This window comes from Salvia splendens, chromosome 12 (genome assembly GCF_004379255.2).
Source record: "Salvia splendens isolate huo1 chromosome 12, SspV2, whole genome shotgun sequence".
Classification (NCBI taxonomy): domain Eukaryota; kingdom Viridiplantae; phylum Streptophyta; class Magnoliopsida; order Lamiales; family Lamiaceae; genus Salvia; species Salvia splendens.
The window spans coordinates 18,667,926-18,685,036 of record NC_056043.1 but is presented as its reverse complement, the minus strand read 5'-3'; the positions used below and the strand labels follow the sequence as shown (position 1 = coordinate 18,685,036).

The window sequence follows — 17,111 nt, the reverse complement described above, 5'->3', positions numbered from 1 at the left end:
TAAAGTACGAGGCTTCAAGCTATGCTTGAAATTAAAGAGTGCCTAAGAGATAGGCCAGTTTGAACGTGCTAGAACTTAGTTGTAAGTTGACAACTGCAATATCACTTTCCTGAGTGATAAAACCAACGAAAGTATATATTTCGAACTTTGGTGTATCCTCACAATGGTGAGATCATGCCTAAGATCTAATAAAACTATGCAGTCTTGTATACCATGCCAAAGTGGCGATGCGACACAAATACGACGACGTTTACGACACCTTAAGACCACGTGTACAACGGCAATGCATTTCGAAAACTACGTAGCATGGCAAGAAGACTTTGAAGATGCGACCATCAAAAATATGTTATTAATTTCGACGATACGATGAATCTCAACTTGGAATCCACGATTTCATAGAACAATGTTACCATGTTCAGGCTCGCGAAAAATGTGCGAGGGAGTGCGACCCTCGTAGCTAGAATGAACGATTTTTTAAATCAACAGTACTTACTTGGATTCTAAGTTCTTTTCGGGACGTTTTGAATAAACGTGAGTCCTTGTCTATTTAAACACCTTGGTTGACTCCCAATTTGCAAGTAATGTCCATTATTTTTTTCCCTATATCGAGTCATGACTCACTTGTCTCGAAAGTTTGTGTTTGCCTTTGTAACGTTGGATAGCTTGATTGAGTAGTCTCCTTTGATTCATCATTCATAAGGACAATATTTTGACCTTATGAACTTCCATCATTGAACTTCATTCCTAAGGTTGTTTGCAGTTATGACCTTCAGTATGACCACACCTCCAGACATGTTTTCTTCAAAGGATGGAATATTCTTCTTGGAACTACTAGCTCACCTCTTTATTTTGTAACCATGTATGTGGCAAGTTCTTTCTTGCAGAAGTGAAATTCTTTTTAGCTCGGTTTCACTACATATATTGCTTCATACTCAATGATTTTTTTTCTTTCTGCAACACCAAGTTAAGGCTATCATGTTCTCTTCTTCCTTAACAGGTTGATCGTGTTAAATTTCTGAAAAGTTCCATTCACTTTGAGTTGTCTTTAACAAACCCGCGAACCCATTGATGTGATTTCATCTTTTTCCAATAACATGATGTTGTTGAACCATCATTTGTACTACTTCATGACATTTGTCTATGTATCTAAATCCTGCCGCTACTGATTATTTTATGCCTTGACATGTTTGAACGATATCATTCATTACTGTCCGGAATTTTTGCAAATTGTGATCTAGCAGCCGGCTATGGAATTTGAGAATTTTTGCAGTTTCATCCTGTTTCCATGACCTATCTCATGTTCTTCCGAACTCTCATCAGAAGTAAATTCTCAAATCTCTATGGGTTTTATTTGATACCTCAAAACCATTTAATTCTTAGAATGGACGGGTTGAGTCCAATGGAACTCAATCATTGCATTGTTGTTCTTTTTTCCTTGATTAATTTTGGAGCCTCCCCGACTAAAGACATCCTTAGCAATGTTGCAACAATTTGAAATCTGTTCATATCCAAGTAAGACTGTTGGGACAAATTTCGAATCCTTGATGCTAGAGGTAGGGAAATGCAGTAGTCGACTCGGATATACACAAGGGATAAGTTTCTATAGTCAGACATGCTAAAAAATGACACACCAACCAGAAGCGTCTACATAACCGACGAGATACATATATGAGTGAATGATCGATCGAACGATAAGCGAGTAAAGAATATGAGAAGATGTATTTAAGGTCACCATCGTGCGAGGAAATTGTAGAGGAAGTACAAGCCCCTTCATAGAGTTTATTGCACAAAATAAATATCGTCAACAAGAGAGAACATATGAAAGGTGACGAGAAAGAGCCACGGGATGACGAGACGATCGAGAAAAGAAATGTGTGATAATACCATGAATATTAGAAAATTGTGTGGGAGTTGGAAGACAAAACGAGGAGAGTTAATAGAAATTTTCTTGGGAGAACTTAAGTTAGTCGCTCACAATTTGCAAGTTATGGCGATGGGGGATATCGACGTAATTCTAGGAATGGTTTGGTTAACCACGAATTTTTGCGACGATTCGTTGCAAGGAGAGACAGTTATCTCTGCAAGCCCCGGGGAAGGTACCCACCATATACTATGGAATCTCGATGAACCGGTGAACATCTATCATCTCCGCTCTCCAAGCTAGTACGATGGTAAGAAAGGGGCGTCCCGCCTATCTTGCCTATCTACAAGGAGAGGAGGTAGGAGAAAGGAAAGTGGAAGATGTTGCCGTTGTACGAGAATTTCCCGACGTTTTCCCCAAAACTTTGCCTGGACCACCGCCAGATCGACAACTGGAGTTCACAATCGACCTAGAGCCAGGGTCGGCGCCTGTGTCCAAGGCACCATACCGATTGGCGCCTAAAGAGTTAGAAGAACTCAAGATACAACTTCAAGAGCTTATGGACCTGGGTTTCATTTGGCCCAGTGCCTCACCATGGGGCGCTCCTGTGCTGTTTGTCAAGAAGAAAGATGGGTCGATGAGGATGTGTATCGACTGTAGAGAATTGAACAAAATGACCCTCAAAAACAAGTATCCACTGCCGCGGATAGATGACCTATTCGACCAACTTCGAGGAGCTGGAGTATTTTCAAAGATGGACTGGAGGTCGAGATATCATCAATTGATGGTCCGACAAGAGGATGTTTTTAAGACTGCTTTTCACACTCGTTATGGCCATTATGAGAGTGTCGTGATGCCAGTTTTCATGGACTTGATGAACCGAGTTTTCCACGAGTATCTCGATAAGTTTGTGTTAGTTTTCATCGACGATATATTGGTATACTCGAAGAACGAGGAGGAGCATGGATGGCACCTGCGAAAGGTGTTGGAGACGTTGCGGAAGAAAAAGTTATATGCCAAGTTTAGTAAGTGTGAGTTCTGGTTGAATTGAGTGAAATTTCTTGGTCATATTGTGAAGGCTGATGGAATTCAAGTGGACCCAGCAAAGGTCGAGGCTGTACAAAATTGGAAATCGCTGAAAACACCGAGTGAAATCCGCAGTTTCTTCGGATTGGCGGGATACTACCGACGTTTCATCGAGGGATTCTCCAAGATAGCGAGACCCATGACCCAGCAACTCTAGAAGGGGGTAAAAGTCAATTGGACCCCGGAGTGTGAGGCAAGTTTTCAACTTTTGAAGGAGAAACTGACCACCGCGCCAATCTTAGCTGTGCCAGAGCTTATAATGAACTACGTGGTCTACACTGACGCTTCGAAAGTGGGACTTGGATGTGTTTTGATGCAAAACAGTAAAGTGATTGCCTACGCATCACGATAATTGAAGCCACACGAGTTGAATTACCCAACCCACGACTTGGAGTTAGCAGCAGTGGTACACGCCTTAAAGATTTGGAGGCACCACCTCTACGGAGTTCGATGCGAGATCTTTACGGACCACAAATGCCTGAAATTTTTTTTTTCTTCGAACAAAAGGATTTAAACATGCGACAATGAAGATGGCTCGAATTGGTGAAGGACTACGATTGTGGCATCAATTACCACCCTAGCAAGGCAAATGTAGTGGCAGATGCCTTGAGCCGGAAGGGTCATTCCCAACTGGCCACGTTTCTCACCAAAGAAGAAAGCCTGGTCCGCGAGCTTAATAAGATGCATTTGGAACTGGTGAGAGCACCTGAAATAGTGAAAGCGCGAATCGCCACTTTAGTTGTTGAACCTGATCTAAGGACGAGAATTATTAAAGCACAACGGATGGATGCGAAACTAGAGGAGATTCGTGTAGAAGTGCGAACCGGCGAATCTGGAAACTTTCGTGAAGAAGACTCTTACCTTCAAAGGACGACTATGCATACCGGACGTCGAGGAGGTCAAAAATGAAGTGATGAGCGAAGCACATGAGACTCCTTACACCGCCTACCCAGGAAGTGCGAAAATGTACCGAGACTTGAAGAAGTCCTTTTGGTGGAACGGTATGAAGAGGGATATAGCGGCATTTGTAGAGCGCTGCTTAGCCTGCCAACAGGTGAAGTCTCTACATCAACGACCCTACGAAAAATTGCAACCACTAGAAATTCCCGAGTGGAAATAGGAGCACATCGACATGGATTTCGTGACGGGTTTGCCAAGGACTCTTAAAGGGAACACCGACATTTGGGTAATTATAGACCGACTCACCTACCGATTCCCGTAACGCATGGATCGAGCAAGCTAGCTCAGATCTACATACAGGAAATAGTGCGGCTGTATGGAGTCCCAGTGACGATCACGTCTGACCGTGACCCGAAATTCACATCAAGATTTTGGATCAGCCTACAACGTGAGCTAGGCACTCGACTGAACTTCAGCACAACGTTTCACCTGCAGACGGTCGGACAATCTGAAAGAACGATCCAAACCCTCGAGGATATGTTGAGAGCCATGGTGTTAGATCGAGGAGGAAGTTGGGAGTCCGCACTACCACTAATTGAGTTCGCCTACAACAACAGTTTCCAGGCAACGATAAACATGGCGCCGTACGAAGCCTTGTATGGAAGAAAGTGTAGATCGCCGCTCTTTTAGGACGAAGTTGGAGAACGAAGAGTACTTGGACCTGATGCAGTTAAAGAAAACGATTAAAATTGTTCAACAAGTTCATGAAAGGATCAAAGAAGCTCAGGATAGACAAAAGTCGTACGCGGATGTCCGACGAACTGACTTGCAATTTCAAGCGGGCGACAAGGTCTTTCTCAAGGTATCCCCGTCGAAAGAGATAACGCGTTTTGGTGTCAAGGGAAAATTGAAACCGCGATTTATTGGGCCTTATGAAATCCTCGAAGGAGTGGGTCCTGTTGCGTACCGACTGGCGCTACCTCCAAGCCTTGGAAACGTGCACAACGTCTTTCATGTGTCGCAGTTGCGGAAATACGTGTTTGACCCAAAGAACGTGTTTCACTACAAAAAAGTCACGTTGAACCCGGACTTGAGCTACGAGGAGAGACCCCAAATGACTTTAGACCGAAAGGTCCAGAACGTGAGAAATAAACCGGTTGCTTATGTGAAGGTACTTTGGCGAAACCACGGGCACGAAACCGGTTGTTTGACCCAAACCGGTTGTTTCTATTAATGTGGATGTTGAATGGAAATTTCCTTTATGGAATTTGATTTTCTATGGGTTTGAGTTAACAATGTGAAACTAATTGTTGAGAGTTATGTGGAATAATATGATATGTTTCCAATGCGTGAATTAAATTAAATGGGATCATGCATATATTTCTGGTCATTTTAATTGGAATTTTCGGCCCTCCTATGCATTGGAAACAATATTTTCTTTCTGGGATTTAACTAATTGTTTTGGGATATTTATCCAAATTAAATCCACACCAACTTATCCCCATGTTATTCTACATAAAATTTCGACCCCTTGCCCACTTCTTGGCATTTTCGAAACCTTCTAATAATTAGGAGAATGAATTATTTTGTAGATTTAATTAGTACTTTATTTATTTCCTTCCTTGAATCCAAAATCCAATTGAAAATCTCCATATCCTATTTCAATTAGGATTTGACTCCTTCATTCCTTAAAACCTCATAATTTTCGCCCATATGCCTTTCAATTACTTGTGGGATTAATTTATTTGGTACCTATTTTGTGGGAGTCTTTTCCTACAAGAAATTATCAAATTTAAATCCTATTCCTATTTGATTTGAGGATTTAAGTATTTTTCCTTGATTTCTCCCATTATACACGCCCCTTTTTATTTCCCCACTTGGAGATGCTTGAATTATTTTGTTACCTTATTTATGAGATACTCAATATCTTTTTACCTATTTTGTGAGTATCTTTCTCTCCAAGTATATACCAAATCAATATCTATGCCATTTAAAGGGCGTAATTTTTGAAAATCCCCCCCCCCCTTCAATACACGCCTATTTTGCTAAAATTGTTGGATTTATTCATTGACCTCTATATTATTCTCCCACAATTTAATTATTTTATTTATGTGTGGAATTAATGCTTGAGTATAAAAAAAAGCCCTAACCCTAATCTTCATAATACACGCCTCTTTTCCTCCCTCTCCTCCCACACGTTTTTTTTCCTCTCCCCTCTCTCCCAAGTGCTCCAAATCAATCCTTCATTGTTGCTTCGACTTGGAGTTGTAAACTCAAGATCCGTTCGCACCAATTGTCTTTTCTACCGATTGTTTTCAAGAGAAAGGAATAATTTTTTATCCACCTTTCCCCTTCTTATCAATGAATCCATGATTTTGAACCCCTCATGCATATAGTGAGTGAAGAATCGTAAATCTAAGAATTGAATTGGTTGGGAAGGATGGTTGCGCAAGAATGTTTGTGTGTGTGCGTGTATGTACGTGGGTGTGTGAGTGTGTGAATGAATCATTGGTGAATGTTATGTGTGATTAGGAAAGCATGGGGGTAATCTCGTTTTTGAAGCATGAATATGTGTTTGAAGCGTGAATACGTATGTGTGAATGTATGATAGACGAACTAGGGTTTGTGAATGTTGAACATGAAAACTATTATGTTCGGACAGTAGGTTCCAACTGGTTTTTGACTGACCAAACGATCTTAGTTTTACGTGAATATTTAACTGGATGAAGTTTTAGATGTCTTCTTTGTTGTGTCAAAATTTCAGCTTCTTTTGATGACAGATGAATTCATACCGAATTTTTCAATTGAACTGCGTAGTCCTGCCAGAAATTGTGTATCGACCAGTGAGTTTCGTTTTTGTTTTGACTGATCAAAAGATATGATTTTGTGGGGAATTTTAACTGGATGAACCTTGATGTGTCTACTGGGTGGTGACCAAATTTTAGCTTCATATGATATCGGACGGAATTTTAATGACTTTTACAAAAAGACTGCGCTGTTCTGCCAGATTCTGGTTTTGTTGAAATAAGTTTTGTTGATAAGTTTTGAGTGAATTACATGATACATGTGTGAATAAGGAACGTATCCTATGATGTGGCTATGTGTTGCACGTTGTTGTATGCTAGAGTGTTCGTTTCGTTTATGTTGGTGAACGTTTGGGGTGGGCAATATGAGAAAAGCGATGAAAGTACGATAGGGTAAGCATGATTAATGTATTGATGGAAAGACTGATTATGTTATGGTGTTGACAAGGGTTGTTGTGCTTACGTGGGTACCAAGAGCAAGGGTCGCATTAAAGTTGTGAATTGTGTGTATAAGCAAACGAGGTGGGCTTTCTTTTACTAAACTCTTTTACGCTTTCAAAAGTATGATACGGTATTATAAGGTTGGTTTAAAGTGTTATGTCATGCCAGGATTGTTTTGATGTTGAGATTGTTGCCTGATGCCTAGTTCATTTGAACTTGCTCCGTTAGGCTATAGGGCTGTGTTAAACAAATTCGGGTCTGAGTAGGGCCGCAAACCCTATCAGGCTGTGTATACTGGTGGGATAGGGAGTCGTCCTTGCTAGTCGGCCGGTCTCGTGGGCGAATAGTGTGGCCACACTTTCGTCGCACTATGGTAAGAGGATGTGATTGTTTGATTGATGAGAAAGTGGGGAGATTGTTTTGACTGGCCAGTCTATGAAACTGTTTTTTTTTTGTGATACTCGATGATATTTCTTTTCTAAATGTAAAAACTCGAGTTCACTATGATATGGGTGACATAACTTTTATCAACAATTTTGGCGTTTGCCCACTGAGTATATCAAGTACTCAGACCTGCATGTGTTTTCCCTATGTGCAGGTTGAGCGGGATGTTGCGGCGGATGTTGAGTCGAACCTTTAGATTTCTCGGATGCGTCGTGTCTTCATACATGGGCGTCATCCTATGACCAAAATATTTCTTTTGGAAATTTATTTGAGGTTTCAAAATAAATGTCGACCTTTATTGTTTTTCCCATAGTCACGATTTTTCCGTCTTTACTATCCTTAGTGAGAGCGGGCGTGACAGAGTGGTATCAGAGCTTTGTTCTTTCGCTCTGGTCCGATAGTCTTCTTTCAGCTTAAGTCTACATTTGTACCCCTAGACTAAAAGTGTCACGAAGGCTCAACATCCGAGGCATCACGCTCAACCAAAAGAAAATTGAGGTATGTTTTAAATGGTTGAAAGAATATGAAAATCGTTGATGGGATGGTATGAATGTATTTGCAAGAGTATTTTTGCGTATGGAAGTTATGTGTGAATATGATAATGTGACGGTATGATTATGTTGGAACGTGAGCATGAATTGTGTGATGTCATAAATGTGTGTTATGTGCGAAAGTACTATAACGTGGGCATGTGAACATAGGAAGCCTTAAGATAATATTAAACTTGGTGATACATGACGAACTTTAGGACTATCACAAACAACGAGATAAAAGACATTTGAAAAATCTTCGTCTTCTAAGGAACATCTTCATCTTCGCGTAGATGGCACGAACAAAACAAACTTCACGCAAGAGCGCTCAATATAATGTCAGAACGTGACAAGCAGGAACGAGTACCGCCGCTACCAAAAAGAGGAAGGAAAAGCCCTGGGAGAGTTTGTCGCCCGTTTCGAAACCCTATGGAACGAGATCTAGGGGTACTATGAGACGAAATATGGTGGCATACGAAAGCTAGTTGGGTTAATGCCCGAGAGTTGGAAGGAATGGATGGAAGCGACGGCTAGTCGTTTCACTTGGTACGAACAGCGAAGTAACGAGATGGACGGTGACATGAACGGCTTCCTGAAGGCCGTAAAGTGTGTTCTAGTCGATTCTCGTTTTAAGCTACCTCGGACGGCGAATGAGGAGGAAGACGAGATAGTATGGGAGGACAAACACATGGTCGAGGTTGGACCCGTAGCAGGAGGTAAAGCCGGAGCACGAGTAGGGATGGTTCCGGGCTCCGAGGATGATTATGTAAGGGATGTCATGGTGGATGACGAAGACCTCCGTTTGCTTGATGAGTATCACGAAGAGGAGGACCTGGAAGAAGAAGAGGACCCGGAAGAAGAAGAAGAAAATAACGATAGATAGTTCGATGTTTGTTTCTGTCCTAAGTTGTTAGAAACGAGTAGAAGTAGTACATCTTTTGTTTTGATCTTGAACGAATATTTTGTCTTTCCTTTCCAAGTTATCTATAGAAGTTCCACTTTTTACTTAACTTTGCGTACTGGTGGCTTTATCGTTTCGTACACGTGAAAAAATGCAAGGAAGTGGTGTTTTGATAACAACGAATACTAACAACGATGCTAACTTATGTTTTGGATCAGAATGACACCGAGACGCAGACGTGGCCCACAAGTGGAGAACAATGTTTAGGAACGGTCCGAGGGAAGTGTTGGGAATCAACCCCCGTCTCCACCACCACCCCACCTCAACCTCAAGAGAAAGAATACATTAAGGCCTTTCGAAAGGAAAACCCTCCAAAGTTTGACGAACTGGGAGAGCCCCCGAAGGTAGAAGCTTGGATACGCGACCTCGAGCGTATTTTTTATTTCATGAGATGCACCGATAGGGAACGCCTGGCTTGCGTGACTTATCAACTGACTGGGCCTGCTGATTTTTGGTGGGAAACTAAACGAAGAACTATGAACCCTGCTCGCCATGAGGCGCTAACATGGGAAGAATTCAAGGAAGAGGTGTACGACAAGTACATTCCCATAAGCTATAGATGGGCGAAGATAGTGGAGTTCCACACCCTAAAACAGGGAAACATGACGGTGACGGAATACGACCGTGCTCTTTGTGAGATGACCCGTTACGCGCCAGAATTGGTGGACACAGATGAGAAGATGGCCGCAAAATTTTGTTCTGGCCTTAGACTCGAGATAAGAGTAGCCGTGGCTAGCCATAGAGGAATTCCTTATTCCGAGATTTTGAGTTGCACCTTAGATGTGGAAGAGGCACTGCCCAAGAACGAGAGGGTAGCAAATCCTACACCAACCACGCCACAACCAAACTATCGAGATAAGGGGAAGTGGGAAGGTAACCGAGTCCCTTATGACAACAAGCGACACCATTCCACTTTCCGCCATTCGCAGGACTATGGCCATCAAGTCGTGCCACAATAGAGATGAAATCAACAGAGGGCACCCTACTGCGACCGGTGCTCCAAGTTTCACGTTGGGGAGTGCAGAGTCAGAGGCATTCGATGCTTCACTTATGGTGGAAATGGACACATGTCTCGAGAGTGTCCTAATAACAACAAAGGCGGGATGAGGAACGGGCAAGGACAGAGGCCACCGCAGCAACCACAACCGATCCGACAAGTGGCCCCACAACAGGCGAGGGCGTATGCACTGGAAGGAAATCAAGGGCAGGAGCAGCCCGCCAAGAAGGGCAAAGATAACTTGGCAGGTATGGGCAAGCTCCAACAACTACTCATTATCGTGTTGTTTGATACGGGTGTTTCGCACACTTTTATTTCGATGTCGTGTGTGAATGCCTTAGAACTCTATACTGCTAAACTTGATTTGGGTTTGAGGGTGTCATCACCCGTAGGAGGTCTAATTGATATTGTGCAAACTTGCCCGAGCGTAGAGTTTGTTTTAGGAGAGTTAGGAGTAGTAGCTCGTCTTTTACACGTCATGCCTTTGGAGAACGTCGACATAATTTTGGGAATGGATTGGCTTGCCGAGAACCACGCGATGATCCACTGCAAGGAGAGACAAATTTCCTTTTGAGCCCCTGGCAAAGAGCCGACTATCTTGTATGGAATCCCCATGAACCGACGAACCTCCATAATCTCCGCTTTGCAAGCAACCACGATGATCAGAAAAGGGCGTCCGGCGTATCTTGTGTACTTGAATGGAGAGGATAAGAAGGACTTGAAGGTGGAAGACGTGGTCGAAGTATGAGACTTTCCCGACGTGTTCCCTGAAACTTTGCCTGGACCGCCGCCTGACAGGCAAGTAGAGTTTACCAACGACTTGGAACCTGGATCTGCGCCAGTATCGAAAGAACCATACCGAATGGCCCCTAAGGAGTTGGCGAAATTGAAGATTCAGTTGCAAGAACTACTAGATTTAGGCTTCATTCGACCTAGTGTGTCACCGTGGGGAGCACCTGTTTTATTCATGAAGAAGAAGGATGGTTGGTGAAAAGAAGGATGTTAGGACCCGACGCAATCAAAGAGATGACCGAAATTGTACATCAAATCCGTGCAAGGATCAAAGAAGCTCAAGATAGACAGAAGTCATATGCTGACGTGCACCGAACGGAGATCAAATTCGATGTTGGTGACAAAGTCTTCTTCAAAGTATCCCTGACGAGAGGTGTTGTAAGGTTTGGAGTGAAGGGCAAATTGAAACCACGTTTTGTAGGACCGTACGAGATCGTTGATGAAGTAGGTCCTGTAGCGTATCATCTAGCGTTACCTCCTAGTTTTGGGAATGTGCACAACGTGCTCCATGTGTCGCAGTTGCGCAAGTACGTGTTTGATCCCAAGCATGTGATCCATCAAGAAGAAGTGGTCCTGACCCCGACATGAGCTACGAGGAGAGGCCCGAAGCAATCCTAGATCAAAAGGTGCAAGAGTTACAAAACAAGTCAATAACATCCGTGAAAGTGTTGTGGAAACACCAGGGTCCCGAGGAAGCCACGTGGGAGTTAGAAGATAAGATGAAAGAGAAGTACCCCAATTTGTTTTTGTGAGACGACCAAATTTCGGGACGAAATTTCTGTTAAGAGGGGAAGGATGTAGCACCCCGAAATTTTGCGCCTTTTGTTTCTATTAATGTGAATGTTGAATGGAAATTTCCTTTATGGAATTTGATTTTCTATGGGGTTGAGTTAACAGTGTGAAACTAATTATTGAGAGTTATGTGGAATAATATGATATGTTTCCAATGCGTGAATTAAATTAAATGGGATCATGCATATATTTCTGGTCATTTTATTTGGAATTTTCGGCCCTCCTATCCATTGGAAACAATATTTTCTTTCTTAGATTTAACTAATTGTTTTTGGATATTTATCCAAATTAAATCCACACGAACTTATCCCCATGTTATTCTACATAAAATTTCGACCCCTTGCCCACTTCTTGGCATTTTCAAAATCTTCTATTAATTAGGAGAATAAATTATTTTGTAGATTTAATTGGTACTTTATTTATTTACTTCCTTGAATCCAAAATCCAATTGAATCTCTCCATATACTATTTCAATTAGGATTTGACTCCCTCCTTCCTTAAAACCTCATAATTTTTGCCCATATGCCTTTCAATTACTTGTGGGATTAATTTATTTGTTACCTATTTTGTGGGAGTCTGGTTTGGGAGGTTTTGCCAGGCCATGGTTAAACAAGGGTTTAAACAAAGTCAATCAGACCATACACTCTTCACGAAGAAACGAGGATACAAGATAACCTGCCTAATTATCTATGTGGACGACATGATTATCACGGGAGATGACAGTGAAGAAATTCAAAGCCTAAGAGAGAACCTGTTCAAGGAATTTACGATGAAAGACCTTGGAGCATTGAAGTATTTTCTTGGAATCGAAGTATTGAGATCTAGACACGGAATATTCCTGAGACAGAAGAAGTATGTCCTGGATCTGTTGGCAGAAACAAGATTATTGGAGTGCAAACCGGCGGAGACTCCTATGATCACAAACCACGGCTTGAAGATGGAAGAAGGAGCCGACCTTACTGATCGAGAACGGTATCAACGGCTGGTAGGTAAGCTTATATACTTATCACACACACGACCATATATCACTTATGCAGTTGGTGTCGTCAGTCAGTTCATGCACCAACCACATGGAAGCTGCCTTAAGAATCGTTCGATACCTGAAAGGGACGGTAGGCTACGGAGTATTCTTGGCCAAAAGGGAAGACCTTGAGATCGACGGATACACTGACGCTGATTGGGAAAGTAATCCCGTCGATAGAAAGTCCACGGGTGGCTACTTCACCTTTGTTGGGGGCAATCTTGTTACATGGAGGAGCAAGAAACAGAAAGTGGTAGCCTTATCAAGTGCCGAGGCAGAATTCAGAGGCATTAAAAGTGGACTTATGGAAATCATGTGGTTGAGGAGACTACTGACAGAGATTGGCTACCCACCGACACAAAAAAACCAATTATTTTGTGACAATAAGGCAGCGATCGGTATCTCAGAGAATCCGGTGCAACACGACAGAACGAAACATGTAGAAGTCGACAGGCACTTCATCATGGAAAATCTAGAGGCAGGCACCATTGAGTTCCCGTTTGTACGATCAGAAGAACAGTTGGCAGACATCTTGACCAAAGCAGTACACCCAAAGGCCTTCAAGGAAATTTTGGGCAAGTTGAGTATCCGGGATACCGTTTCTCGACTTGAGGGGGAGTGTCAGAATATATCACGGAGGATATTCCCTCCAAGAATAGAAGATTAGGGAATAATTTATTGATTCAATCATACAATAGCCGAGAATAGATTGATCCTACATTTATGGTATTTACCATAGTTAAGGGCAAGCTTTACCTATATATTGAAGGCTGTAAATTGTAAGCAATATACAAGAAATACAAAAACACATTCCCTACTCTACTGCTCGATTCTAATCATCCTTTCACCATCACGATCCACCTCTCTCGATTACCATCTTTAAGAGTTGTGACAGAGTGATTAAAGAGATGAAGTTTGCAGAGGAATTAGCTTCGCAAATGGTGGAAGAATGGCGGGCTGCATACATGGACTACAACACCCTCAAACATGCTCTCCAAAATCTGGTGAAGCCAACAAGTGTATCAACAAACAATGACGATGACCAAAATTATTACCACGGATTGGAGCTCGAATTTTTCACCAAACTCGAGGACGAGTTCAACAAGGCCGTGAATTTCTACAAGGATAAGCTGCAACGGCTGAAGGTGGAGGCACATGATCTCACCTTGAAGAACCAAGGTTAGAAGATTTTCATTGATGATTTGGCGAATTTTTGATAGTAATAAATGCGGGTAAAAAATATATAGATCACGACACAAGGAATTACGTGGTTCGATTTACTGAGGTAAATCTACGTCCACGGGAAGAAAGGAGGGCAAGATTGTATTGCTTGATCTGGTTTACAGCTTACAAATACAGACTTGCTATATGTTATTTGATGTCTAGAGAGCTTTTTTCTTCTATCTGATCTAAGTTCTATTTATACATTGAACTATGATCGTGGCTTACATCACCACTAACTAGGTCGTGGATGTCGTGGAGGTCATGAGATCCTGCATGGGTCCACTATCTCTTTGTTTGGTCCGCTATCCTGCATGAGATCCTGCATGAGTTGACACCACTAAATAGATCGTGCAGTGGAGGTCGTGGGGGTTCTGCATGAGTCCACTATCTCCCAGTTCGGTCGAATACTGAGACCGAACTGCTGAACTATTGCCGAGCAGCTTTTGCCGATCTGAGAGTAGAGCTTGATTGGTCGGCTTTTACCGAGCTGTAGGCTGGGGCCGAACTCTTTGGTAATGCCGAACTGATACTCTTCCTTGGGCTTTGGGCTGATGGGCCGTCACTGCTATTGGGCTTGTTTAGTACGTACCCCATCACTACCCCCCCGAAAAGCGAAGTGAATCACTTCGGCGAAGCGAGTCACTTCGGCATTCTGGATAAAGGTACGGGGGAGGCTGACGTCAGGGGACGTGCCTTGCGCGTGACTGCATTTAATGCGACAGTAAAATCCGGCCGTTGAATCCTGAAAAGGTGGGATTCGAAACGGTGCGATGATTTTGAAATCTTCTCCGAATCTGATAAATACGTCCTTTCTTCATCATTTGAACACTTTTGCTATTGCTTCTTCTGCATTCTCTCTCTTTTGCGTAAAAATTTCCTTCCGCTTTCAAGAATTTCTTCAGAATTTCTTCAGACTTTCAAAGAGTAAGAACCATGTCTTCTTCTTCTTCTTCTGAGTCAGGTAGCGGTAGGAAAGGGGGTAAGGGGTCTTCTAGCCGGAAAGAATCCGGGGAGAAGACCGTAGAGTATTTTCACAGCATCTTGAGTAAGGATACTGTGATATCCCTACACGAAAAATATTTTTTTCCTGGGGGGAAGGTTGCGATTCCCGACGACCTTCATAGGGCTGACTCGCCGCCGGAGGGTTACGCCACCGTTTATGAAGCCGGCTTGGAATGCGGGCTTCGTTTCCCTCTTCCCCCTGCCTTTGTAGAGCTGCTTGATTTTTTTCAACTCCCTTTAGGTCAGGTGACTCCGAACTCTTGGAGGCACTTATCGGCCTTTGCTACCGAACTGCGTAGGCTAGATAAGGATCTGTCTCTGAGGGCAATCCTTAATTTTTTCCAGTTTAAGAGAAAAGGATCTTGGTTTTACTTGATCCCTTTACAGCCTTTTAGGGCCTTCTGCAAAACCAAGTGGCCAAAGTGGCAACATCGCTTCTTTTTTTATAATAGGACAGCGGCTCCGGGCTTTCCCTGGAGAGGGCCGAAGTCCGTGATTCCTCATCCTCGGTTAGAACCGTTGGACGAGCTCGAGGGCGAGCTCAATAAGATTCCTATGATTAGGAAGCAGTACCTGGAGTCTGAGCTCGTCAAGGGCGACTTCGTGTTCGACTCCTCGTCTTCGGACGAAGAGACTGAGGGTGAGGACTTCTTTTTTGTGCCTTACTGCTTTTGTGGCGAAAACTAACCTTGCTTTCTTGCTTTTTGGCAGTGAACTTGCTAAATAAGATTAGCCGCAAATCCTCCGAGCTTAAGGAGCCGGAGAAACAGAAGGCTACCAGCTCGGCGCCTGATGCCGAGAAGAATCCGAAGAGGCAGAAGACCTCTTCTTCGGATCCAAAAAAGCCGGAGTCCACTTCGGCAAAGGGGAAGGGGAAGACCCAGAAGCCCCCAAGAGCGCCGGAGAGAGACATCGTCTTGGCGCCCCCTTCGGAGCATGTCTGTGAGCCTTTTGCATGGCCAACGGACTTTGCCGAGGTAACTTCTCTTCTTGATTCTTTGGCTTTGCTTCTTTCCTATGTTTTTTTGGTGGCCCCTCTGTTGACTCTTTCCTTTTTCCATTTTCAGAGGAATAGCATGCTCAGCAAGCTCGTCGCAGTCGAACTCTCTAAAGCGTCCAGCGACTACGCTGAGATGCAGAGGAAGTTGGCGGCTGCTCGTCACCAGGCCGAACAGGCTAAGGCAGACTTTGAGAAGGCCAGAGCTGCTAGGATCTCGGCCCAGGATGAAGCCCAGTTTGCCAAAAACCAGCTCATCATCCAGCGAGAGCAGACGAAACGGAGGGATGCTGCCGCCGTGGTTGCCCAAGGGGAGGTTCTCCGTGCTTTCGCGGAGAAACTCTTTCTGAGCAATCAATTTTCGGCCTTTGTCGGTGATCTGCTGAAACTGATGACCGATAATGCCGAGCAGGGGCCCGAAGTCGTCCTGCCGCTGTACGGCCGAGAGATAGCAGCTCGTCTCCAGAGTCTGCCGCTCCTTGAGGAGCTTGCTTCGTCCTCGGTCCTGCTTTCTGCTGACCGAGTTCGTAGTTGCCGAGCTGACCGGGACGAGAATATGGAGGCTATCTTTGCCTCCTTAGGGCCAGTTTCACCCGCTCCAATTTTCCACGGAGAGGGTGAGACCGAGCAGCTTGATCAGCAGACCGGAGACGGGCAGGCCGAGCAAGAGGTGCTGCAGATCGGTGATGGGGGCACCGAGCAGGCTGGGGGGAGCAGGGAGGCCGAGGCTGAAGCTGAGGCAGACAAGGAGAAGGAAGCTGAACCTCACCGAGGAGCCGGAGACGAAGCTGGCGGAGTATGATTTCGTCTCCCTTCTCTTAGTTTAGTTTCTTCCTTGTTGTAAAATGGCCTTGAAGCCCTCCTTGTGTAAAAATTTTTTTTCTTATGAATGAAAAAATTCTTCTTTCTACACTTGTGTCTTCGTATAGCTTTTCGTACTCTCTTTTTCTCCTGTTGTGGTTTACTACCTGCTCAGTAAACTGAAATACCGAACTGACATAGCTGCTTTGTATTCTTAACTCTTAAGGAGCTGGAGGTACTTCGCTGGAAGCGGCTGTACTCTTCCGCTTTAGACGAAGCTGAGAAAAAAGCCATAGCTGACCAGATGAAGAATGACGAACTCTTGGCTTGTTTAGTGAAGCTGGAGGCCGACAATAAGGACTTAGAGTCCGAAAAGAAAGATCTGGAGGCCGAGCTGAATACTGCCGTCGCTGAGAGGACTGCGTATGAGGATTTCATCTGCAGGCGCGGGGGAATGA

General features: G+C 43.7%; 1 protein-coding gene across 1 annotated transcript; it reads left to right on the top strand.

Annotated features, from left to right (window-relative positions):
• Positions 1–9,161: 9,161 nt before the first annotated feature.
• LOC121757656 lies at positions 9,162–9,986 on the top strand. The gene has a single exon (XM_042153169.1). The coding sequence runs from the start codon at positions 9,162–9,164 to the stop codon at positions 9,984–9,986; it is 825 nt and encodes a 274-aa protein (XP_042009103.1).
• Positions 9,987–17,111: the final 7,125 nt, after the last annotated feature.

What these genes read in the sequence shown, in the direction of transcription:
- LOC121757656 (XM_042153169.1), top strand. Translation starts at nt 9,162, where the DNA reads ATGCTAACTTATGTTTTGGATCAGAATGACACCGAGACGCAGACGTGG.